General features: G+C 46.7%; 1 protein-coding gene across 3 annotated transcripts in view; it reads left to right on the forward strand.

Annotated features, from left to right (window-relative positions):
- Positions 1–1,159: 1,159 nt before the first annotated feature.
- The window catches only part of NEURL1 (neuralized E3 ubiquitin protein ligase 1), a 75,887-nt gene continuing 57,817 nt past the window's right edge, over positions 1,160–19,229 (forward strand). For all 3 annotated transcript variants that reach the window (XM_072971823.1, XM_072971822.1, XM_072971821.1), the window contains exon 1: positions 1,160–1,688. In XM_072971823.1, coding sequence (XP_072827924.1) covers positions 1,604–1,688 — 85 coding nt within the window. In that variant the 5' untranslated portion in view covers positions 1,160–1,603. The remainder of the gene's footprint in view (positions 1,689–19,229) is intronic.

The raw sequence follows: 19,229 nt of genomic DNA on the forward strand, positions 1-19,229 counted from the left end.
CAGCCCAAGTCCTCACTGGATTCTGGATCAGAGCCAGTCAGGGAGTTAGAGGTGATCTAGAGGAGTGGGGTGGTGTGTATGGGGGGGGCAGATTCTCCCTCCTGGGGGAACTTGGCTCATCTTCTAGCCCTGATAAGACAGAGAGAAGGAGATGCCCTCACGTCCAGGTAGGAGGAGAATGACTCCCTTTCTCTTCTCTCAGGTCCTAGTAGCAGTGCTGAACAGGATGGATGAGTCATGTGAACAGGTGACTTTCTGAAGGCCCCTTCCTACAGGAAGCCTTCTTTGACTGCTGCAGGCCACAGAGGCCTCCACCTCTTACAGCTGACAGAACCACTCAATTCAGAGTTGGTGTTCTCTGATGGTTTGTCCCTCAGATATGTTCCTCCAGTTTGGCCCTCCATGAAGTCTCCTGGGTCCCGTCTGTGTTCATCCAAAGGCCCCCCAATGCTATGTGTCCAATAATTGAACAGTCTGGGGTTTTTGTTCTGAGCCCTTGTCGCAGCATCCCTTTGATATAACTGAGAGCAAAGGGTCAAGTCCTGGAGTTCCTAATCTCTCTTCATTTGCTCAATCAACCATTCACGCCTTAACTTTTTTTTTTTTCCTGGAGCTTTTACTATGTGCCAGGCACTGTGCCTGGTGCTAGAGAAACTGTAACTTAGAGCTGTCTCGCTCCGGGCCTGGCGCCCAAGGAGCTGACCTTTCTTGCTGTACGGCGTCTCTTGTTTTCAAGACCAAGTTCCATTGTCTGTGAGAGGAATAAGCCCAACACCCGGAGCCTCAATTTCTGCCTGATATTTGACCCCCACCCTGGCCTGGGGGTCCCCCGCGCCTCAGAGGACTAGTGGCAGCCGGGGACGCGGCGCGCCCAGTGCCACATCTGGCTGAGCGGGCGCGCGCGTGTCACTAAGACGCTCATTCACCGGCGCAGCTGTCACCATAACAACCGGAGCGAGGGAATCCTGGCGACGGCTGGGGGCGGGGGCGGCGGTCGCGCGAGGGGCTCGCGGGGGCGGGAGCGCGGCGGCCGGAGGAGACCCACCACGGCGGGAGCGCCCAGCACGCCCTGCGCTCCACGGGGCCCCGCTCCATGCCGAGCCGCCGGCGGAAGAGCGCCACGCACGCCGCCGCCGCCGCGGCCGTCCCCGCGGGCGGGGACCCAGCCGGCCGCCGAGCCACCGAGCCGCCGGGCAGGCCGAGCCGCTGAGAGCCCGCGCCGGGAGCCCTGACTCTATGGCCCCGGGGGAGCTCGCCGGAGCCACTGCGCCGCCCGCCACCAGCCGGAACCCGAGCGCCTACGGGAGGAAGAGGGGAGCCCCGGGCGCCGCCGGCCCCAACCCAGGGGCGCGCCCGCCGCGGAAAATGGCAGGCAGGTAGCCGGCTCGCGCGAGGACCCCCGCGGCGGGCAGGACCCGCCGAGGACCGCGGAGCCCAGAGAGAGGGAGGAGAGGAGCGGCCCGCCCGCCGCCGGCCGCAGCCCCACCAGGGCCCTCCTCCGGCGGCGCGCGCCCGCGCGCGCGCACACTTGCACACGGTACCTCCGCTCCTGTCCAGTCTCGCCTGCCCCCAGAGAGGGCCGAACCCCCTGGGGCCGGATGCCATGGGTAACAACTTCTCCAGTATCCCCTCTCTGCCCCGAGGAAACCCGAGCCGGGCGCCACGGGGCCACCCCCAAAACCTCAAAGGTAAGGCTCCCCCGGGGCCGGGAGCAGCTGGAGGACGGGGGCGCAGGTGGAGGGCAGGGAGAGGTGGAGAGGTGTGGTTCAGGAGGCTGGGCAGGTGCCACCTGTTGTGCGTATTTGGAGATGGGAGATGCACCTCTGGACGTGAAGGTGGGCTAGGGGTGGCGGGGCTTCCGAGGGTGATGATTAAAAACCAGGGAGGATGGTGTTCTGTGGGGTCTACGCAGTTCTCCCTGCCAGCACTGAGAACGTCACTGGAGTCCCCTCAGGCTGTGATGCTAGGCGAGCGTGCAGGGGTGAAGGAGGGCGTTTGCCTAGTGGATAGGGGAGTGTGGCAGGATGCTCAGGCCGGCCAGCTGTGCTTCCCAGGGGAAGCATTGTGGTCTCCTTTTTTCATCTGCCGGTGGCTGGAGAGGTGATGCTGGAAGCACTAGTTGCATTTCCGATTAGAGGGGCTTAAACATTCCAGGACTGATTTATGACAGCCTGGAAGAAGGGGCCAGAGCCTATGGCCTCTGGAGTCCTCTGAAGCTATTGACTTTTTGCATCCACTGAATTAGCTTGGTTTCTGGTTCCCTCAAAGGCCAGATGTCCAGTTGGAACTGTAGAAAGGAGGTGCTGGGAGCCTTGAGACAGAGGGATATTTACTAAGAAGATCTTTGCCCTCTAAGTCTTCCCACCCTCCTGGCACCCACCCTGAGGCTCCAGGCCCAGTTCTCAGCTTTACCTCTTTCTGTGCTGTCTCTGACCTTTGGAAGATATACCTGCGTCCTCCCAGGCCCTCAGAGCCCACTGATTCCTTTCAGGAAGCTCGTTTTTCATCATCCTCAAACCCAGCCAGTACTGGCTGGGCATTCTGATGGCTAAGAGTTAGGAAGGGAAGCCATCGGGTTTTCACAAAGAACAACCCACTTCTCAAGCCCTTCAGGTTATGAGAAAGATACTAGTAATGTCCTTTGACAAAGCATTGTAGTTTACAAAGAACTTTCACAAACACCTTTTCATGTGAGGAAACTGCTCTGGGTAGTCCTCAGAGCTAATCATACCCATTTTACAGTTGAGGAGAACCAATGTTTGTTTCAGGTTCCCAAAGCCACAGAGGCAGAGCTAGGCTGCAGAACTGCGCCTTATGACTTGGAATTCTGTCCTCTCTTTTGCTGGACAGTTAACCTTCAAGACAGGAGGAGAGGAGGAGAGACGGGACCACTGTCCTGCATTCTAACTCCAGTCCTTTCAGAACTCAAGCTCTCGCTCAGCTCAGGAAAATCAATGGGTTTGTTGTGTCTTTCTGGAAATTGATATGGCAGTACACGCCAAGACCTTTTAAAATATATTCATTGGCTTTATGATTCCATCTGGAGGAATAGATTCTGAGGAAATGGAGATATAGGCAAATACTTATGCACTAGGCTAGGATGCTCATGGCAGTGTTGTTTATACTAGGAAAACAACCTAAATGCCGTGTAAGCACGGTAGATCCTCTTGGTGGAGTATTATGCAATCTTTAAAATAGTATTTTTGAAAAATATTTGATCACTTGGGAAAATGCTCACAGCAGAATAATGGCAGTTGTAAAAAGCAGGATACAAAATTGTAAGATCTGAATTGCTAAGAAGAATGTTATGAATGCAAAAAAAGAAAAATCAGACAACCTTGGGAAGGAAGTTTCTGAAAGATTAACAATAGTTTCCTCTGGGTAATGAGATCACCTAAGATTTTTTTTCTTTTCTTTTTTATATTTTGCTCTTTCTAAAGTTTCTACAGAAAGCAAGTATTATTTTCTATTATCAGAAATATGCTGTATTAAATGTACGAAGTCTGTTTCTGAGCACTGAAAACAGATTTCTAAGGATGGAGGAACCTGTAGATGTCATCTGATTCAGTGTCCTCCCTTACAAGGGAGAAGGATGATGGAAAAAGGGAGAGTGATTTGCCCAGTTATTCAGTGGGTCATTCAAGAGAAAGTGGTGAGGCCAGGCTAAGTCGTTCAAGGGCAGGGGTTCACTGGGCCAGTGAGTTGACTTGGTCTTTGAATGCTCCCCAACTGCTCTGAGAGGGCTATGCTCCATCCATGACCCTAGGGAAGCCCAGAGAAGGTCTGCAGAATTTCCCTCTTTTTACCTAAAGTTTGGGATCGTGGTGATGTGAGTCTGGGGCTGGGGTCTTTGACAAGGGAGTGGGTGGGCAGGAGAAGGTCTCAGGCCCTCCCATCTCCCTACAGCTCTACCCTAGCCTCCTCCTCTGCCTGACTCCCCATCTATCTGGCTTGGGAAAACCCTCTTATACTGCCACTCTGGTTTACAGGGATCAGTTCTTTTTTGGTGGGAGTACAGAGTGGAGAAATTCTCCCCCCAGCGGTTTCCCTACCCCTGCCCATCTCCCTTCTGGCTTAATTTAGCAGATTCCACTCTTGCCTGTTCCTCACCACACACCTATGGGGATGGCCGTGAGGGTTTTTGTTCTGCTCCTTCCAAGCCTGAGATGAAGGATTAGAGCATGCACATGAAGGCCGCCTATGCATGCCCTCCGCCCTTCATCTAGGGTCCACTGATCCTCCTCCTCAGCCTGACTTTCCCCCACCCTATTAGAGCCATCAGCTTTATTCTGCTACTGTTTTAGTGTTCACTCCAAATTCCCTTCTAGCTGTATCAGCATTGACCTAGGCGTCTGCCCTGACCATCCAGGATTCCATTCCCGTTGTATTGGTGTTAACCTTGATACTGGCTGTGATTCTAAGACTGCCCATCCCGAGTTCTGCTGGGGTAGATTCTGTACTCACCCAGAATTCAGCTCTGATTCTTATCGGTGTCCATCCAGCAATTTGCTGAGGGCAGGGAACTCTTGATTATTTTCCCCCTCCTTCCATAATTACAATCTCTATTGATTTCTCACCATTTTAATTAAAACAACTGGAAGGGACCTGGTGTAATAGGAACTCTGGTACTCATTGAAGATCTCAGATTGGCCTGGCCATCAGGCTATGAGATGAGGCTCATCCATCATCTGTCACGTGGTAATTTCATCTTCCTGAAGACACATTGACCTCACTCTACTGCTGGTGGTTCCCACAGGGGTCTGAACAGTGTTGATCCAGGAGTGTTCAGGAGAGAGGTCTAAGGTATAGCTCTGGGATTAGGACCAATAGACAGTTATGAGGACCTGCTATATGCCTGGCTCAGAGGTGAGGGCTCATGACATCCCTGTACATTCACAGGTTGAAGATCTGCTTGAAAAGGCAGGGCTGAGGGAGGAAATGGAATCAAGTGCCCAGGTGGACTGTTGAAATCCCAGCTATGTGTGGGCAGAGGTCAGAGATGGGGAATCAGGGAAGACTTTGACCTGGATGTGAGAGGAACTATAGAAATCAGATGGACAGCAAGGGGTGCAGTGGGAGTTTTAGGGTGTGCAGAGATGGTTAGGGACATGCAGCAAAGGCTTGGAGGTGGGATGAGTAAGTGTATGTATATGTTCTCAGTGATGGGCATAGGGTGACTGGGGCAGAGGGTTCATACTTCATGAAGACAGATACAGGGAATGAAGATCCCCTCCTTCCCCATCTCTTTCTGAGTGCCTGCCTGCTTGGTGCTAAGTGCTAAGGGAAAGCCTTTGGGGAGGGTGCTACTCAGTCCCAGTGGTCACCCATAGATGAGAATCGCATGAACCATCTCCTGTCATTTTTTTATTCACATAAAATTCCCATAACATACAATTTACCACTTTAACATTTTAAAGTGTACAATTAAGTGGCATTTAGTACATTCACAATGTTGTGCAACCACCACTTCTATCTAGTTTCAGAACATTGTCATCACCCCAACAGGAAAGCCTATACCATTAAACAGTCACTCTTCATTTCCTCTCCCCTGAATCCCTGGCAACCACCAGTCTACACTGTGTCTCTCTGCATTTGCCTGGACATTTCATATACATTAAGTCATACTGTATTTGTCCTTTTGTGTCTTTCTTCTTTCATTTAGCACAATGTTTTCAAGGTTCATCCACATTGTAACTTGTATCCTCTTTCCTTGTTGTGGCTGAATAATATTCCATTGTATAGATATGCCACACTTTGTTTATCCACTTGCCAGTTGATGGATACCTGGATTGTTTCCCCCTTTTGGCTATTGTGAATTTTGCTGCTATGAAGATTTGTGTACGAGTTTTTTTTGAACATCTGTTTTCAATTTTGGGGGGTATATACCTTGGAGTGAACCTTCCATCTTTTAAAAGCTGGTGCTTTTGAATTGGACATTTCACAAAGCCATTGATTGTGACAGCTGTAGGGAGATTGTCCCCAGCTTTGGCTGGGTGTGACACCAGCCAGACACCTGTTGTATTCAGAGTCTCTTTTCCATAGTGGCTGAGGCTCCCAGCCAGCCAAGGGAGGAGCTTCTAAGGTCAGCCAAGGGGCCTTGATTCTTTGAGGTGGGCCAGAGTGAGCAACAGGAACTTGTCTGCGGACCCTGAGCTTCCTCACTGCTCTCTGGGGGTGGGGGTGGGGTGGGGGAATGTATCCTCCTAGGACAAGGTCCTAGCCATTTTCCAGCCTCCATATCCTCACTGCTACTTTCCAGATCTGGGTGTTCATCCCAGATATTGCAATAGCTGTCCTCTTGGTCTCTGGTTCCTCCTTTGACGCTGCCAGAGTGGTCCTCCTGAAATATTCCTTTCATCTTGCCCCACCCCCATCACTAGCCTTCAGTGATGCATGCCCTGTTGGTTTTTAGTTTAGTCTGACCTTTGAACCCTGTATTGTTAATCATAACAATAATATTTATAGTAGCTACCATGTATTCTGTGATTACTGTGTGCCAAGTACTTCCATGTAGGTTACTTCCATTAATATCCTCCTGACAACCTACTGAGGGAAGTATCACTGTCACTGTTTTATAGATGGGGAAAGAGAAGCTCAGAGAGGTTAGGTAACTAATCCCAGATGACATAGTTAGTAACTGATGGAGCTGGGATTCAAACCGAGGTCTGTCTGACTTTAGAGTTCACTCTTGTGACCAGTATACATCTTGCCCCCACAGAATTCACTCTTGGCAGGCTCTGTCTTCCATCATAGGAAGGAAACTGGGGAGCAATCTCCTGGTCTCTGGACAGAACCTCAGAGGAGGGAAGGGGAGTAGTATGGGGTTCCTGATGCTCCTTCCTGGCCTCCAGCCCCTTATACCTCCTCTGCAGGGTTTTTAGCCACGTAGACCCATCAGCCAGTCATCAGACACTTCCAAGGGAACTTTCTGTTCTTTTGGGCAAGGCTTTCTCAAAGTGAGGGTTTCTACTGCCTGCATCAGCATCAGCTGAAAACACATCTAAAATGCAGGTTCCCAGCCCCTATGCCAGACCTACTGTCTCAGAATACCTTGGGGTTGGGGCCCCCTGGTTTAACAAGACCCCCAGGTCATTCTGATATACTCCAAGGTCTGCGAACTATCACGGCTGTGGGGCCTCAGAGTGACCCAGTCTGGCACTCTTGGAGTAGGTGAGATCAGGCTTCACAGAGGAGGCAAGCCTGAAGTTAGAGGGAGAAGACTTGGAGTGGACCTACTCAAGGGCATCTCGGTGAGGGCACGGCAGCAAAGGCATGAGGCAGGAAAATGCACGGTGCTGGCAGAGGTAGTGAGCAGTCCCTCCCACCAGGAAGTGAGACCCGCAGTGGGGAGATGAACGAGTCAACCTTTGAAGGTAGACTGAGGCCAGATCGTGCAGGGCCTCGGATGCCAGGATGAGTTTAGAGTGACCCTGTGAGCAGTGGGACTTATGGGTGGCTTTTGAGCAGAGGAGTGTAGTGATTTCCTTTAAGCAGCAGCAGCAGCAGCAGCAGCAGCAGCAGCAGCAGCAGCAGCAGCAGCAGCGGCAGCAGCAGCGGCAGCAGCAGCGGCAGCAGCAGCGGCAGCAGCAGCAGCAGCGGTGGGTGGGGAGGGAGTGAAGCATCTTGAGCTGCTGGGAGGTTAATGGAGGCCAAGATGCAAGGGCTGAGTGGGAGAGCCAAGCCGGCGACTTCATCCAGGCTTCACGTGGGTGAATCTGGAAGCATTTCTGACCAGTGGCTATGGTCAGCAGGGCTATTATTCATCAGAGAAAAAAAAAAGAATTAAAAAAAAAAGTGCAAGTCCTGAGGCTGGGCACTTGCTAGGTGCAGTCATGTAGGTTAATTCATTTAATCTTGCAATATGAAGTATTATTATTACTGTTTTATAGGTGAGAAAACAGAGACTCATGTATATTAAGAATGCTGTTCAGAAACACTGAGCTGGGAGATGGCAGAACTGGAATGTCTATCCAGGACATCAAAGCTCATGATGGAGAAAATTGGTCTTGGGGGAATTTCTCCATATTGGGGATTTCTTTTCCCTGACCCTCTGGGATGGCATGTGCCCACTTCCAAGATGTGCACATTGAGGCCCAGGCATTGGCTCTAAATCACAGAGCCCAAGATGGTGGCAGGATGGGTAAGGGCAATAACAGAAGGAGGAAGGGGAGGGAGGAGGACAGGAGCAGGGCACTGCCCAGGGAATAGCCGGGATGCTTCCTCCTCAGTATGCCAGCTGCCTGGGCCTATTTACTGTTGGTCTCTGCCTCTCTCACTCCTGGTCTTGCACACTCGGAGTTGGAGGCCGAGGGGCTGCTTTGCACTGAGACGGTTGCTTTGGCAACACTGGGCAGGATGTGAGTTGTCTCCTTGGTAACGCGTGGGAAAACTGCCTGCAGGGATGGAGGGAAGTGGACTGGCCAGTGGTCAGGCTGAGTGGCACAGCCAGAGCCAGGCTGGGCCACTGAGATTGCAGACCTGTGGGGAGGGCAGGTTTATGGAATAGTCCGAGCAGCCTGTTGGCCATTCCCCAGGAAGCCCGAGTCCAGAGGTCCTGGGGGCCTGGGGGCCTGCCTGGTGAGACCAGGGCACTAATGGGCCAGCTCAGGAAGTGGGAGGAGATGGAGGTGAGGGTGTGAATGGGGAAGAATATAGCTTCTGGATGACAGATCCAGCTACAGGGTTTATTAGAAGATGTTTATCAGAGGTCATTACCTGGATCCTGCTGCTTTAGGAAATGAGCAGGTGCTGATGCCTGTGGGGGGGCAGGGTGGAGAGAAAAGCAGGGCTAGGAGAGGAGGAAGAGTCACAGGGAGGCATGTGGGAGGCTTGGCTTTCTCTCTGCTCTAGCTACAGTTCTGGGGGAGGCTGGGCTCGCGCTGGGCTCTGGAACTGAAGTTCTCCCAGGGTGAGATTTGGGGTTCCAGGGATGCTCTGGTGGGGAGGGCTCATTACGTTGTTTAGCAAACACATAGTAAGTATCAGTGATGAGCCAGCAGTTCTAGGTGTTGGGGTACAGTGGTGGTACACAAAAAGATGAGAGCTCCTGGCCACAGAGCTTCCTCTCCTTGGGGGAGGCAGCTGGGAACAAAATTGGCAAATGGACAAATGAATCAGAATATGGTAATACTTACTAACATGTTATGTGCTAAATAGAGGCTGTGCGAAGCTCTTTACACCTATTATCTCATTTAACCTTTAAAACAACCATGTGATGTAAGTATGACTATTAACCCCATTTATGGATGGATAAACTGAGGCTTAGAGAGGTTGAGTAACTTGCCCTAGGTCACATGGCTGGTATGAGTTGGAGCTGGGATTCTAGTAGCCATGATCCCTCTGACTTCAGTGCTACCACTTTTTAAAAAATAACCTTTTCATTTAGAACAGTTTTAGATTTACAGAATTATTACAAAATAGTAGAGAGTTTCCGTATACCCTATAGCCAGTTTCCTCCATTTTAGCATCTTACCTTAGTATGGAACATTTGTGACAATTAATGAACCAATGCTGACACATGTTTATTAACCAAAATCCATACTGTACTCCAGTCTCCTCAGTTTTCCCTCCCTCATGTTCTTACTCTGTACCGGGATCCCATCCAGGACACCACACTGTATTTTAATTATCACATTATATATATACAGTTGTCATGTTTTCTTAGGCGCCTCTTCCCTTGTTTCTGATGATCTTGGTGGTTCTGAGGAATGTTGCTTAGGTATTTTGTAGACGGTCCTTTCACTGGGATGTGACTGATAACTCTTCTCAAGGTTAGACTGTGGTTCTAGGTTTTGGAAAGAAAGACCATAGAGTTAGGTACCATTGTATCAATGGTGCGTACTATCACCATGACATCACTGTGGATGCAGACCATCCTCACGTGGCCGAGGTAGTGCCTGTCAGGTTTCTCTTTTGTAAAGTTAAAGGTGCATTTTTCTTCTCTTTTCCCTATCGCACTCTTTGAAAGAAAGTCCTTATGCACGGCCCACACGTAGGAGCTAGAGAGTTATGCTCCACCTCCTTGACGCCAGGGCGCTACTTTAACTGTTCTGTCAACTATTTCTTTAGTTCCTTACCCAAGCAGTTACATTTGGGTAAGGGCTGAAAGAAAAGACCAGGGAACTTGACCTGGTGTTGGCTTCGTGCTCCTCCGGGGTGCTCCTGGCATGTTGGGTGTGGAATTATTCATTTAGCATCCTGACCTCTGCCTACTAAATGTCACTGGCCACCTAAAATGTCATTGCGACATTAAAAAAAAATAGCTCTCCCATATTTTTAAAAGTACTCCCAGAGGGGGCAGTACCACTCCCAATTGAGAGCACTGAGCTGGGTGTGGAGGGCGGCAGGGAAGGGTGTTCCTGGAAGAGGGTCTGGCACAAGCCCCTGTTGAAGATGGATCTTAGTGTTGGCTCACCACTGCTGCTGAGAATGGAGGGGCTGAGTCCAGGGCAGTGTCATCCCAGCCCTCCGGGCCAAGGAACTGCCAGTAGAAAATCATTACGCGATCTCTCCCTTGCTTCTCTGTCCATGGGAGCAAGTTGCTGGTCCCAAAGGCTGACTGTGCACAGGCAGGGAAGGAGGAGGAGAGAGGGCCCTCTTGGGATGATAGGAGAAGCAGGGGAATTATGTCTGCTGGTTTGTCCGGATGGCCTCCTTTGCCTCTGTTGCCCCAGAATGTCATCCTGGCTGCTCCAGAGGTGGGGGTGGGGACAGGAAATGGAGAACCTTGCCGGGAAAGTTCTGTCTTGTGATGAGGGTGGCGTCAGTTCCTTATGCTCCCAGCTTTCACCTTCATGGCTCACCCCAGCCCCTGCCTGGCATCTGCTGAAAGGCTGATCTTCTCCAGGGAATGGGATAGTGTGTGTGTCCAGGTGGGGGTGTCCAGGTACCAGTGAGATCGAGGGGAGGAGGCATGTTTTCCTGATCAGAGTCAAGTGAAACTGCAAGGATCCTCCAGCTGATTCATTTCACGTGTCGGTACTCTCGGCGCTGGGCCTGTGCTGGGCGTGGAGAATTGGGAGGTGAGTACTGGGCATCGTCTCTGCCTTTGAGGCACTCATGGCCCAGCCTCATCTAATTCAGACATCAGTCTGTATTGGCAGAAGGGTCCTAGAGCCCTTCTCCTCCTCTTACCTGCTTTCCTTTCCTTTTCTTTCTCTGATTTTCCCAGCAAAGCCCCTTTGAATACATTCTTCCTGAAGGGAGAGGACCGGCAGGTGGTCTGGCATGTGCATGAGGCTGGTAGAAGGGCCAGTGGCCATTGACTTCGAACATCAGAACCCAAATATACCCTAGAGATCATTTTGTCCTACCTCCTTTCTCAGCCCAGATCTGGAATTCTCAGTCCCAGAGAGGGGAAGTGACTTGTCCAAGGTCATACAGCTGGATTAGACCAGGTGCCAATGAGGTCTCAAGGCTCTGACCTTGTTGGATGCTCTCAGGAGCAGGCAGAAGTTATCTCCAGAGGGACACCTGAAGAGGATGAATGCTCATGCCAATTGTGATGTGTGCTGTCCTGAGAGGAACTATTGAAGGGCTTTAAACAGGAGAGTGATAAAATCTCTTCGATGTCTTTGAAAGCTCTAGGGCCAGAGAGGGGCAGGGGAGGGCCAGGCAGGAGACTGCTGCAGTCCTCCAGGGCAGGGCAGTGAGCAGCCAGGCAAGTAGTTTGATTTGGGAGATCCTTTAGAAGGTCAATTTGAAGATTTGGAGGTGAAGAGGGAGGTGTAGACTGTGCTGACATGTCTTTGAGAATTCTGACTTCTGGGGCAGTGGTCAGTGAAGCACCCAGGTGGCTTGGTGTACAAGAGTTTGGATACACTGGGAAAGTGGGCCTCTTGGGAGGTCAGGGGTGGGTATGCTGATGTGTGAGTGGTCCCTTGAGAGCTATGTCCCACCTCAAGGCTCTGAGGTCTTAGATCCAGGAAGAGAGATAGGTGAGCGGAGCAGGACTGGCCCTGAGCTTCTGGCTCCATCTCTCCCCAGTGGGACACCATCAATAATTAATATCCCCTCTGCCTGTCACAGGTGGCTCCCAGGTGGGCAGAGGTGGGGCCCTGGCACCCGTGCTCTGGGGTGCATCTGATTTCTGCTGGCCTCTGAGCCGGGGCCTTCAGTCCCAACCTAGCCAGCCTTTCGCAGGTGGCTCCCCGCCCTCTGTGGTGCCAATTCCCCCAGCACGCACACAGATTTATGTGGGCCATAAATCAGCCCAGACAGGCCAAGGCTGCTCTGGTTTTCCCAGAGTTGAGATCAAAGCTCCAGACCCTCACCCTGGGGCTCAGTACTTATTAAATTATTAAACTGTCAAGAGAAGGGAAAGCAGGAAGAACTGGATGGATGGCCATATAGTAGAAGAGAATGCGGAAAAATGGCTGAGATATGAGGCAGCAGGTGGGAAAGGGGAAGACAGGAGAGAATAAAGCTCTTTGTCTCTGCCCTGAGCTTGGAGACTTCACGGGGCTGTGTCCCTTGCATTGGAATAGCCTCAAACAGCCCCCTCCTTCTTCCTCCTCCCATTGGGTTCCCATGACCTCTCCAATTTACAGAGAGGAAGCTGAGGTTCAGATTGTCACAGGATTATGCAAGTCCATACTTCTGAGTCCTGTTCCAGGCTCCTTCTAGGCCTCTTTGAATCAACATTAGGTTGACCTCCATTTTTGACCCTTGCTTTTAGGCTACAGACTCGGGTGTGTGAAGAACCCCATCCTGATCCAGTAGGACAGCCATGACCTCTTCCTGCCTCTGAGCCCCATAGACTCTGCTTTAGCTTCCAGGCACGGAGGCAGAGCTTGGACCCAGTAAAGTGCCCGTCCCTGCAACAGAGACTATCCCTGGACCCCATCCCAGTTGTTTGCAGGAAACAGCCTCTTCCCCCCGCCCCCCCCCCAGCTTTATTGTGGTATAACTGATAAATAAAATTGTAATACACTTAAAGTATACAACTTGATGATTTAGTATATGTACATATTGTGAAATGATTCCTGCAGTCAAGTTAATCAACATATCCATCACCTCAGATAGTTACTTTTTTCTGATGAGAATGCTTAAGATCTATTCTTTTAGCAAATTTCAAGTATACAATACAGAATGATTAACTATGGTCACCATGCTGTAAATTAGATCCTCAGAACTTATTTATCTTATAACTGAAAGTTTGTGCATTTGACCAACCTTTCCCCATTCGTTTATCCCACCCGCCAGCCCTTGGCAATCACCATTCTACTCTGTTTCTAGGAGTTCAACTTTTTTAAGATTTTACATATAAGTGATACCATGTGATGTTTATCTTTCTCTGTCTTTTCTCTGGCTTACTTCACTTAGTATAAGGCCCTCCAGATTCCCCATGTTGTCCCAAACGGACAATAGATATTTTCTTTACCCGTTCATCAGTCAGCAGACATTTAGGGTGTTACCATATCTTGGCTATTGTGAATAATGCTGCAATGAACATGGGAGTGCAGATATCTCCTCAAGATAGTGATAGCATTTCTTTTGGATATATACCCAGAAGTAGGACTGCTGGATCATATGGTAGTTCTATTTTTTAAATTTTTTGAGGACCCTCCACACCGTACCAATTTGCGTTCCCACCACCAGTGTACAAGGGTTCCTTTTCTCCATATCCTTGCCAATATTTGTTATCTCTTGTCTTTTTGATAGTAGGCATCCTAACAGATATGAAGTGATATCTCAGTGTGATTTTGATTTGCATTTCCCTGATGATTAGTGATGTTGAGTATCTTTTCATATACCTGTTGGCCATTTGTACGTCTTTTTTTTTTTTTTTTAAATGGCTGTTTAGGGCCTTTGCTCATTTTTAATTGAGTTGTTATTATTACTTTTTGCTATTGAGTTGTAAGAATTCCTTGTGTATTTTGGATGTTAACCCCTGATCAGAGATATAGTTTACAGATGTTTTCTCCCATTTTCATAGGCTGCCATTTCATTTTGTTGATTGTTTCCTTTGCTGGGCAAAACCTTTTTAGTTTGATGTAGTCTCATTAATTTTTTTCTTTTGTTGTCTCTGCTTTGAGTGTCAAGTTCAAAAAATCATGCCAAGATCAATGTCAAGGAGTTTTCTCCTTATGCTTTCTTCTAGGAGTTTTATGGCTTCAGGTTTTACATTTAGCTCTTTAATTCACTTTGAGTTGATTTTTGTGTATGGTGTGAGATAAGGGTCCAGTTTAATTCTTTTACATGTGGATATCCAGTTTTCCTAACAACATTTATTGAAGACTGTTCTTTCCCCATTGTATATTTTTGGTACCTTTGTTGATAGTTGACCATTTATGTGTGTGTTTATTTCTGTACTATCTATTCTAGTCCATTGATCTGTATGTCTATTTTTTATGCCAATACCATGCTCTTTTGATTACTGTATCTTTGTAGTATAGTTTGAAATCAGGAAGTGTGATGCCTTTTGCTTTACTCTTCTTGCTCAAGATTGCTTTAGCTAGTCATGGTCTTTTGTGGTCCATACGAACTTTGAGTTTTTTTTTCTCTATTCTTACGAAAAATGCCACTGGAATTTTCATAGGAATTGTATTGAATCTGTAGATTGCTTTGGGTAGTATGGACATTTTAACAATATTAATTCTTTCCATCCATGATATCTTTACATTTATTTGTATATTCTTCAACTTCTTTCATCAGTGGTTTATAGTTTTCACTGTACAGGTCAAAAGGTTTGGTTAAATTTACTCTTGAATATTTTATTTTTTACGGTATTGTAAATGGGTTTGATTTCTTAATTTGTTTTTCAGATAGTTTATTTTTAGTGTATAGAAACACAATTTATTTTTATATATTGATTTTGTATCCTACAACTTTACTGAATTTATTTTCTTTATATAAAATTGTGTCATCTGCAAGCAGAGACAATTTTACTTTTTCCTCTCCTATTTGGATGCCTTTTAGTTCTTTTTCTTGCCTCGTTGCTCTGGCTAGGACTTCCAATACTATGTTGAATAGAAATGGCAAGAGAGGGCATTCTTGTCTTGTTCCTGATCACCACTAGTCTGATGTTAGCTGTGGTCTTGTCATATATGGCCTTTATTATGTTGAGGTACATTCCATCTATACCTAATTTGTTGAGAGTATTTATCATGAAAGCACAATGAATTCTGTCAAATATTTTAAGGTGTCTATTGAGATGATGATTTTTATGATGATTTTTATCCTTCATTTTGTTAATATGGGTATATCGCTTTTATTGATAAATCTCACTTTATCATGATGTATGATCCTTTTAATATACTGTTAAGTTTGGTTTGCTACTATTTTGTTGAGGATTTCTGCATCTGTGTTCTCCAGGAATATTGGCCTGTAATTTTCTTTTCTTGTACTGTCTTGTCTGGCCTTGGTATCAGAGTAATGCTGGTCTCATAAAATTCTCTCCTCTTCATTTTTGGGAAGAGTTTGAGAATGATTGGTATTAATTTTTCTTTAAATGTTTGGTAGAATTCACCAGTGAAGCCATCTTGTCCTGGACTTTTCTTTGGTAGGAGATTTAGGAATACTTTACCCAGCAAAGCTGCCTTTCATAATTGGAGAGATATGGACATTCCCAGAAAAACAAAAGCTGAAGGAGTTCACAACCACTAAACCTGCCTCACAAGAAATGATAAAGGAGTTCTTCCAGCTGAAAAGAAAGGATCCTAGCTAATAATATGAAAACTTATAAAAGTATAAAACTCCCTGGTAGATGTAAATATATGGTCCAATTCAGGATATCTAATATTGTAATGGTGGTATGTAAATAATTTGTAATGCTAGTATACAGGTTAAAAGACAAAAGAACTAAGAATAGTTGTAACTACAATAATTGGTTAGTGGATATACAATATTAAAAAGATGTGACTTGTTACATCAAAAACATAAAATGTTGTAAGGGAGTAAAAAAATTGTTGAGCTTTTGTTTGTGAATAAAGTTAAGTTGTTAGCTTAAAATAGACTGTTATAACTCTAAGATGTTTTATGCAAACCTCATGGTAACCACAAAACAAAAACCAATAGTAAATATACAAAAGATAAAGAGAAAAATCAAAGTATACCACTACAGAAAATCAAACACAAAGGAAAACAGTAAGAGAGGAAGAAAGGTACAAAGGATCTACAAAATACTCAGAAAACAGTAACCAAATGGCAACAGTGAGTCCTTACCCATCCGTAATTACTTTAAATATAAATAGTCTAAATTCTCCAATCAGAAGACTTAGAGTGGCTGAATGGATAAAAAATAAAAAACCAACAAACTACCCAACTATCAGAGACTGACTTCAGCTTTAAGGACACACATAAGCTGAAAGTGAATGAATAGAAAAAGATATTTCAGGCAAATGGAAACCCAAAGTGAGCAGCAGTAGTTATACTTATATCAGACAATACAGACTCTAAGTAAAAAACTGTAATGAGAGACAAAGAAGGTCATTATATATTGATATATATTATATAATGATAAATGGATCAATTTATCAATGGAAATAACTATAGTAAATATATGTTTACCCACCATCAGGGCACATAAATATATAAAGCAAATATTAACAGATCTGAGGGAAGAATAGACAGCAATACCATAATAGTAGAGGACTTAGGTTCTCCACTTTTAACAATGAATAGATCATTCAGACAGAAAATCAATATGGAAATATTAGACTCAAACTACATTTTATACCCAAGGAACCTAACAGACATATACAGAACATTCCACAAAATACATATTCTTCTCAAGCACACATGGAACATTCTCCAGGATAGATCATGTTAGCTACAAAACAAGTCTTAACATATTGAGGACGAATGAAATCATCTCAAATATCTTTTCTGACCCCAGTGGTATGAAACTAGAAATCAATCACAGGAGAAAAAATGTGGAGATGGAAGAACACCGATGGGTCAAAAAAGAAATCAAAAAGGAAATTTTTTAAATCTTAAAAATTGAGATGTTATGGGATGCAGCAAAAGCTGTTCTAAGAGAGAAGTTTATAGTGATAAATGCTTACATTAAAAAAGGTATAGCACAGGAAACTATATTCAATATCTTGTAATAGCCTTTAATGAAAAAGAGTATGGAAATGAATATATGTATGTATATGCATGACTGGGACATTATGCTGTACACCAGAAATGGACATATTGTAACTGATTATACTTCAACTAAAAACAAAAACAACAACAAAAAGGGAAAAAGAACAATCTCAAATAAACAACCTAATTTTATATCTCAAGGAGCTAAGAAAGAACAAACTAAGTCCCAAGTTAGTAGAAGGAAGGAAATAGCAAAGATCAGAGTAGAAATAAATGAAACAGAGACTAGAATGACAATAGAAAGACCAACAAAACTAAGAGTTGGTTCTTTTTAAAAGATAAACAAAATTGACAAACCTATAGCTAAACTAAGAAGAAAAGAGAGAAGACTCAAATAGATAAAATCATTGATGAAAGAAGAGACGTTGCAACTGATACAATATAAATACAAAGGATCATAAGAGATTACCACGAACAGTTATAGGCCAACAAGTTGCATAGCCTAGAAGAAATGGGTAAATTTCTAGAAATAGACAACCTATCAAGTTGAATCATGAAGAAACAGAAAATCTGAACAGACCAATAATAAATAAGGAAGCCCCCTCTTTTCAGGGCAGAGAGAGATTAGCCCTGCCTGAGAGGTGCAAAGAGGATTTTCCCTCTCCTCGGCTCGGGCTGGCAGATCCTCTGGGGCTGAGGAGACCGTCAGACACCCAGACCCTGACATGGAGCCAAGAGAATGGAGGAAATGGTGGGAAAAGGCTGTGAGTGATCAGCATGCCACTTACATGGAGTTTCTGCATCAGAGTGCAGCCTTCCTGGAAACTGGGGCTCTGGTTGCATGAGGTTCTTCTGATTCCTCTACTGCAAAATGTGAAGAAAATTGTTTTAGGAAGTTTGGGTTTTCTCATCTGATCCTCAAATTGAGGTTGTGTTAAAGAAATAAAATATAAGAAGAGTCTGGATCAGCTTTGAGAAGAGGATTTCCCAAGATTCAAGGCTTGTTCTGAAAGTGGGGGTTTATTGTCTGGTGCTAAAGTTTCATTCTCAGAATGCAAGGTTCTGTTTTGGGGTGAAGGTGCCATTTCTACAGGCAAGATTCTGGCTTATTATTGAGGTGTCTGTTTTGGGGTCTGAATTCCATACTGGGGTGAGGGTTCCATTCCTGGAAGGGAATTTTCCCTTCAGGGTCCAGGATTCATGATTGCAGTTGAGCTTTGAGTCTAGGGACCAAGAGTCCATTTAGGGACTCTATTCTATTCTTGTGTTTGGGGTTTGATTATCAGATGGGAGATCTTGTGTCCTGGAAGAAAGTGAAGAACTGGAACCAATTTTGCTTTCAGAGAAGACTTTCTGGGACCACCAGCAGAGGAATAGACCATAGACTCATGAGCTGATGATCAGGAGGCTGGATTCACGCCCTTGCCTGGATGTGAGACCAAGAATAAATCACTTGTAAGCTTGAGGCCTCTGGCTGAAAGCTTGGCCAGAAAGTGGTGTTGACTCACAGAGCACCATCCAAGCTTGCTTGATCCTCCCAAAATGACACTAATGGTGGTCTCCATAGGTACTGGCAGCCATTGCTCAGTGAGTCAAATCCATGATGACAGCACTCAAGCTGCCCTGGGCACTGCCAGTTTGGTCCAATTAGTGCCAGTCAGATCTTAACTTGTGTTGAGGGGCCTCTGGGGAGAGGGAGCAGACATGGAGTAGGATATGTTAAATCTGGGTCCCTGGGGCTTAGTACGGGGCTCTGGCAGGCGGGAGCCAGCCTGGGCTGGGCCAACGCTTCCCTCCCTAGTAGGCCAGCTCTCACGTAGCCAAGGCGGTGGGTCATGACCTGATGTAACTGTGGTATGAAGGGGCCTAGCTCCCTCCCTTGCGCCGTGTGGAGTAGCTGGGATGCAGAGGGGTTGTTGCATCCTCTCTGCCTCATGACCTCCAAGCCGCCACCCACCCCTGTTGTAGGTGGGCTTTCTGGTCTCAGAGGTCCTCCTCTCTTCTGTCCAAATCGGGGCTGGCAGTGAACGGTGCAGAGCTGTGAGTGTGAGGCCACGCAGGGCGTTTCTAGCGTGGTGGCAATTTCTCCAGTGTTTCAGAAGAACTTCTCCTTTAGGAAGGAGCCCCTTCCCTGTGGTCCGGGGAACTCAGGAAACCTGAGAAGATGGGGTAGTTTTCTTCACCACCAGATTTGTCCT

Source organism: Vicugna pacos, chromosome 11, assembly GCF_048564905.1.
Source record: "Vicugna pacos chromosome 11, VicPac4, whole genome shotgun sequence".
In the NCBI taxonomy this organism is placed as follows: domain Eukaryota; kingdom Metazoa; phylum Chordata; class Mammalia; order Artiodactyla; family Camelidae; genus Vicugna; species Vicugna pacos.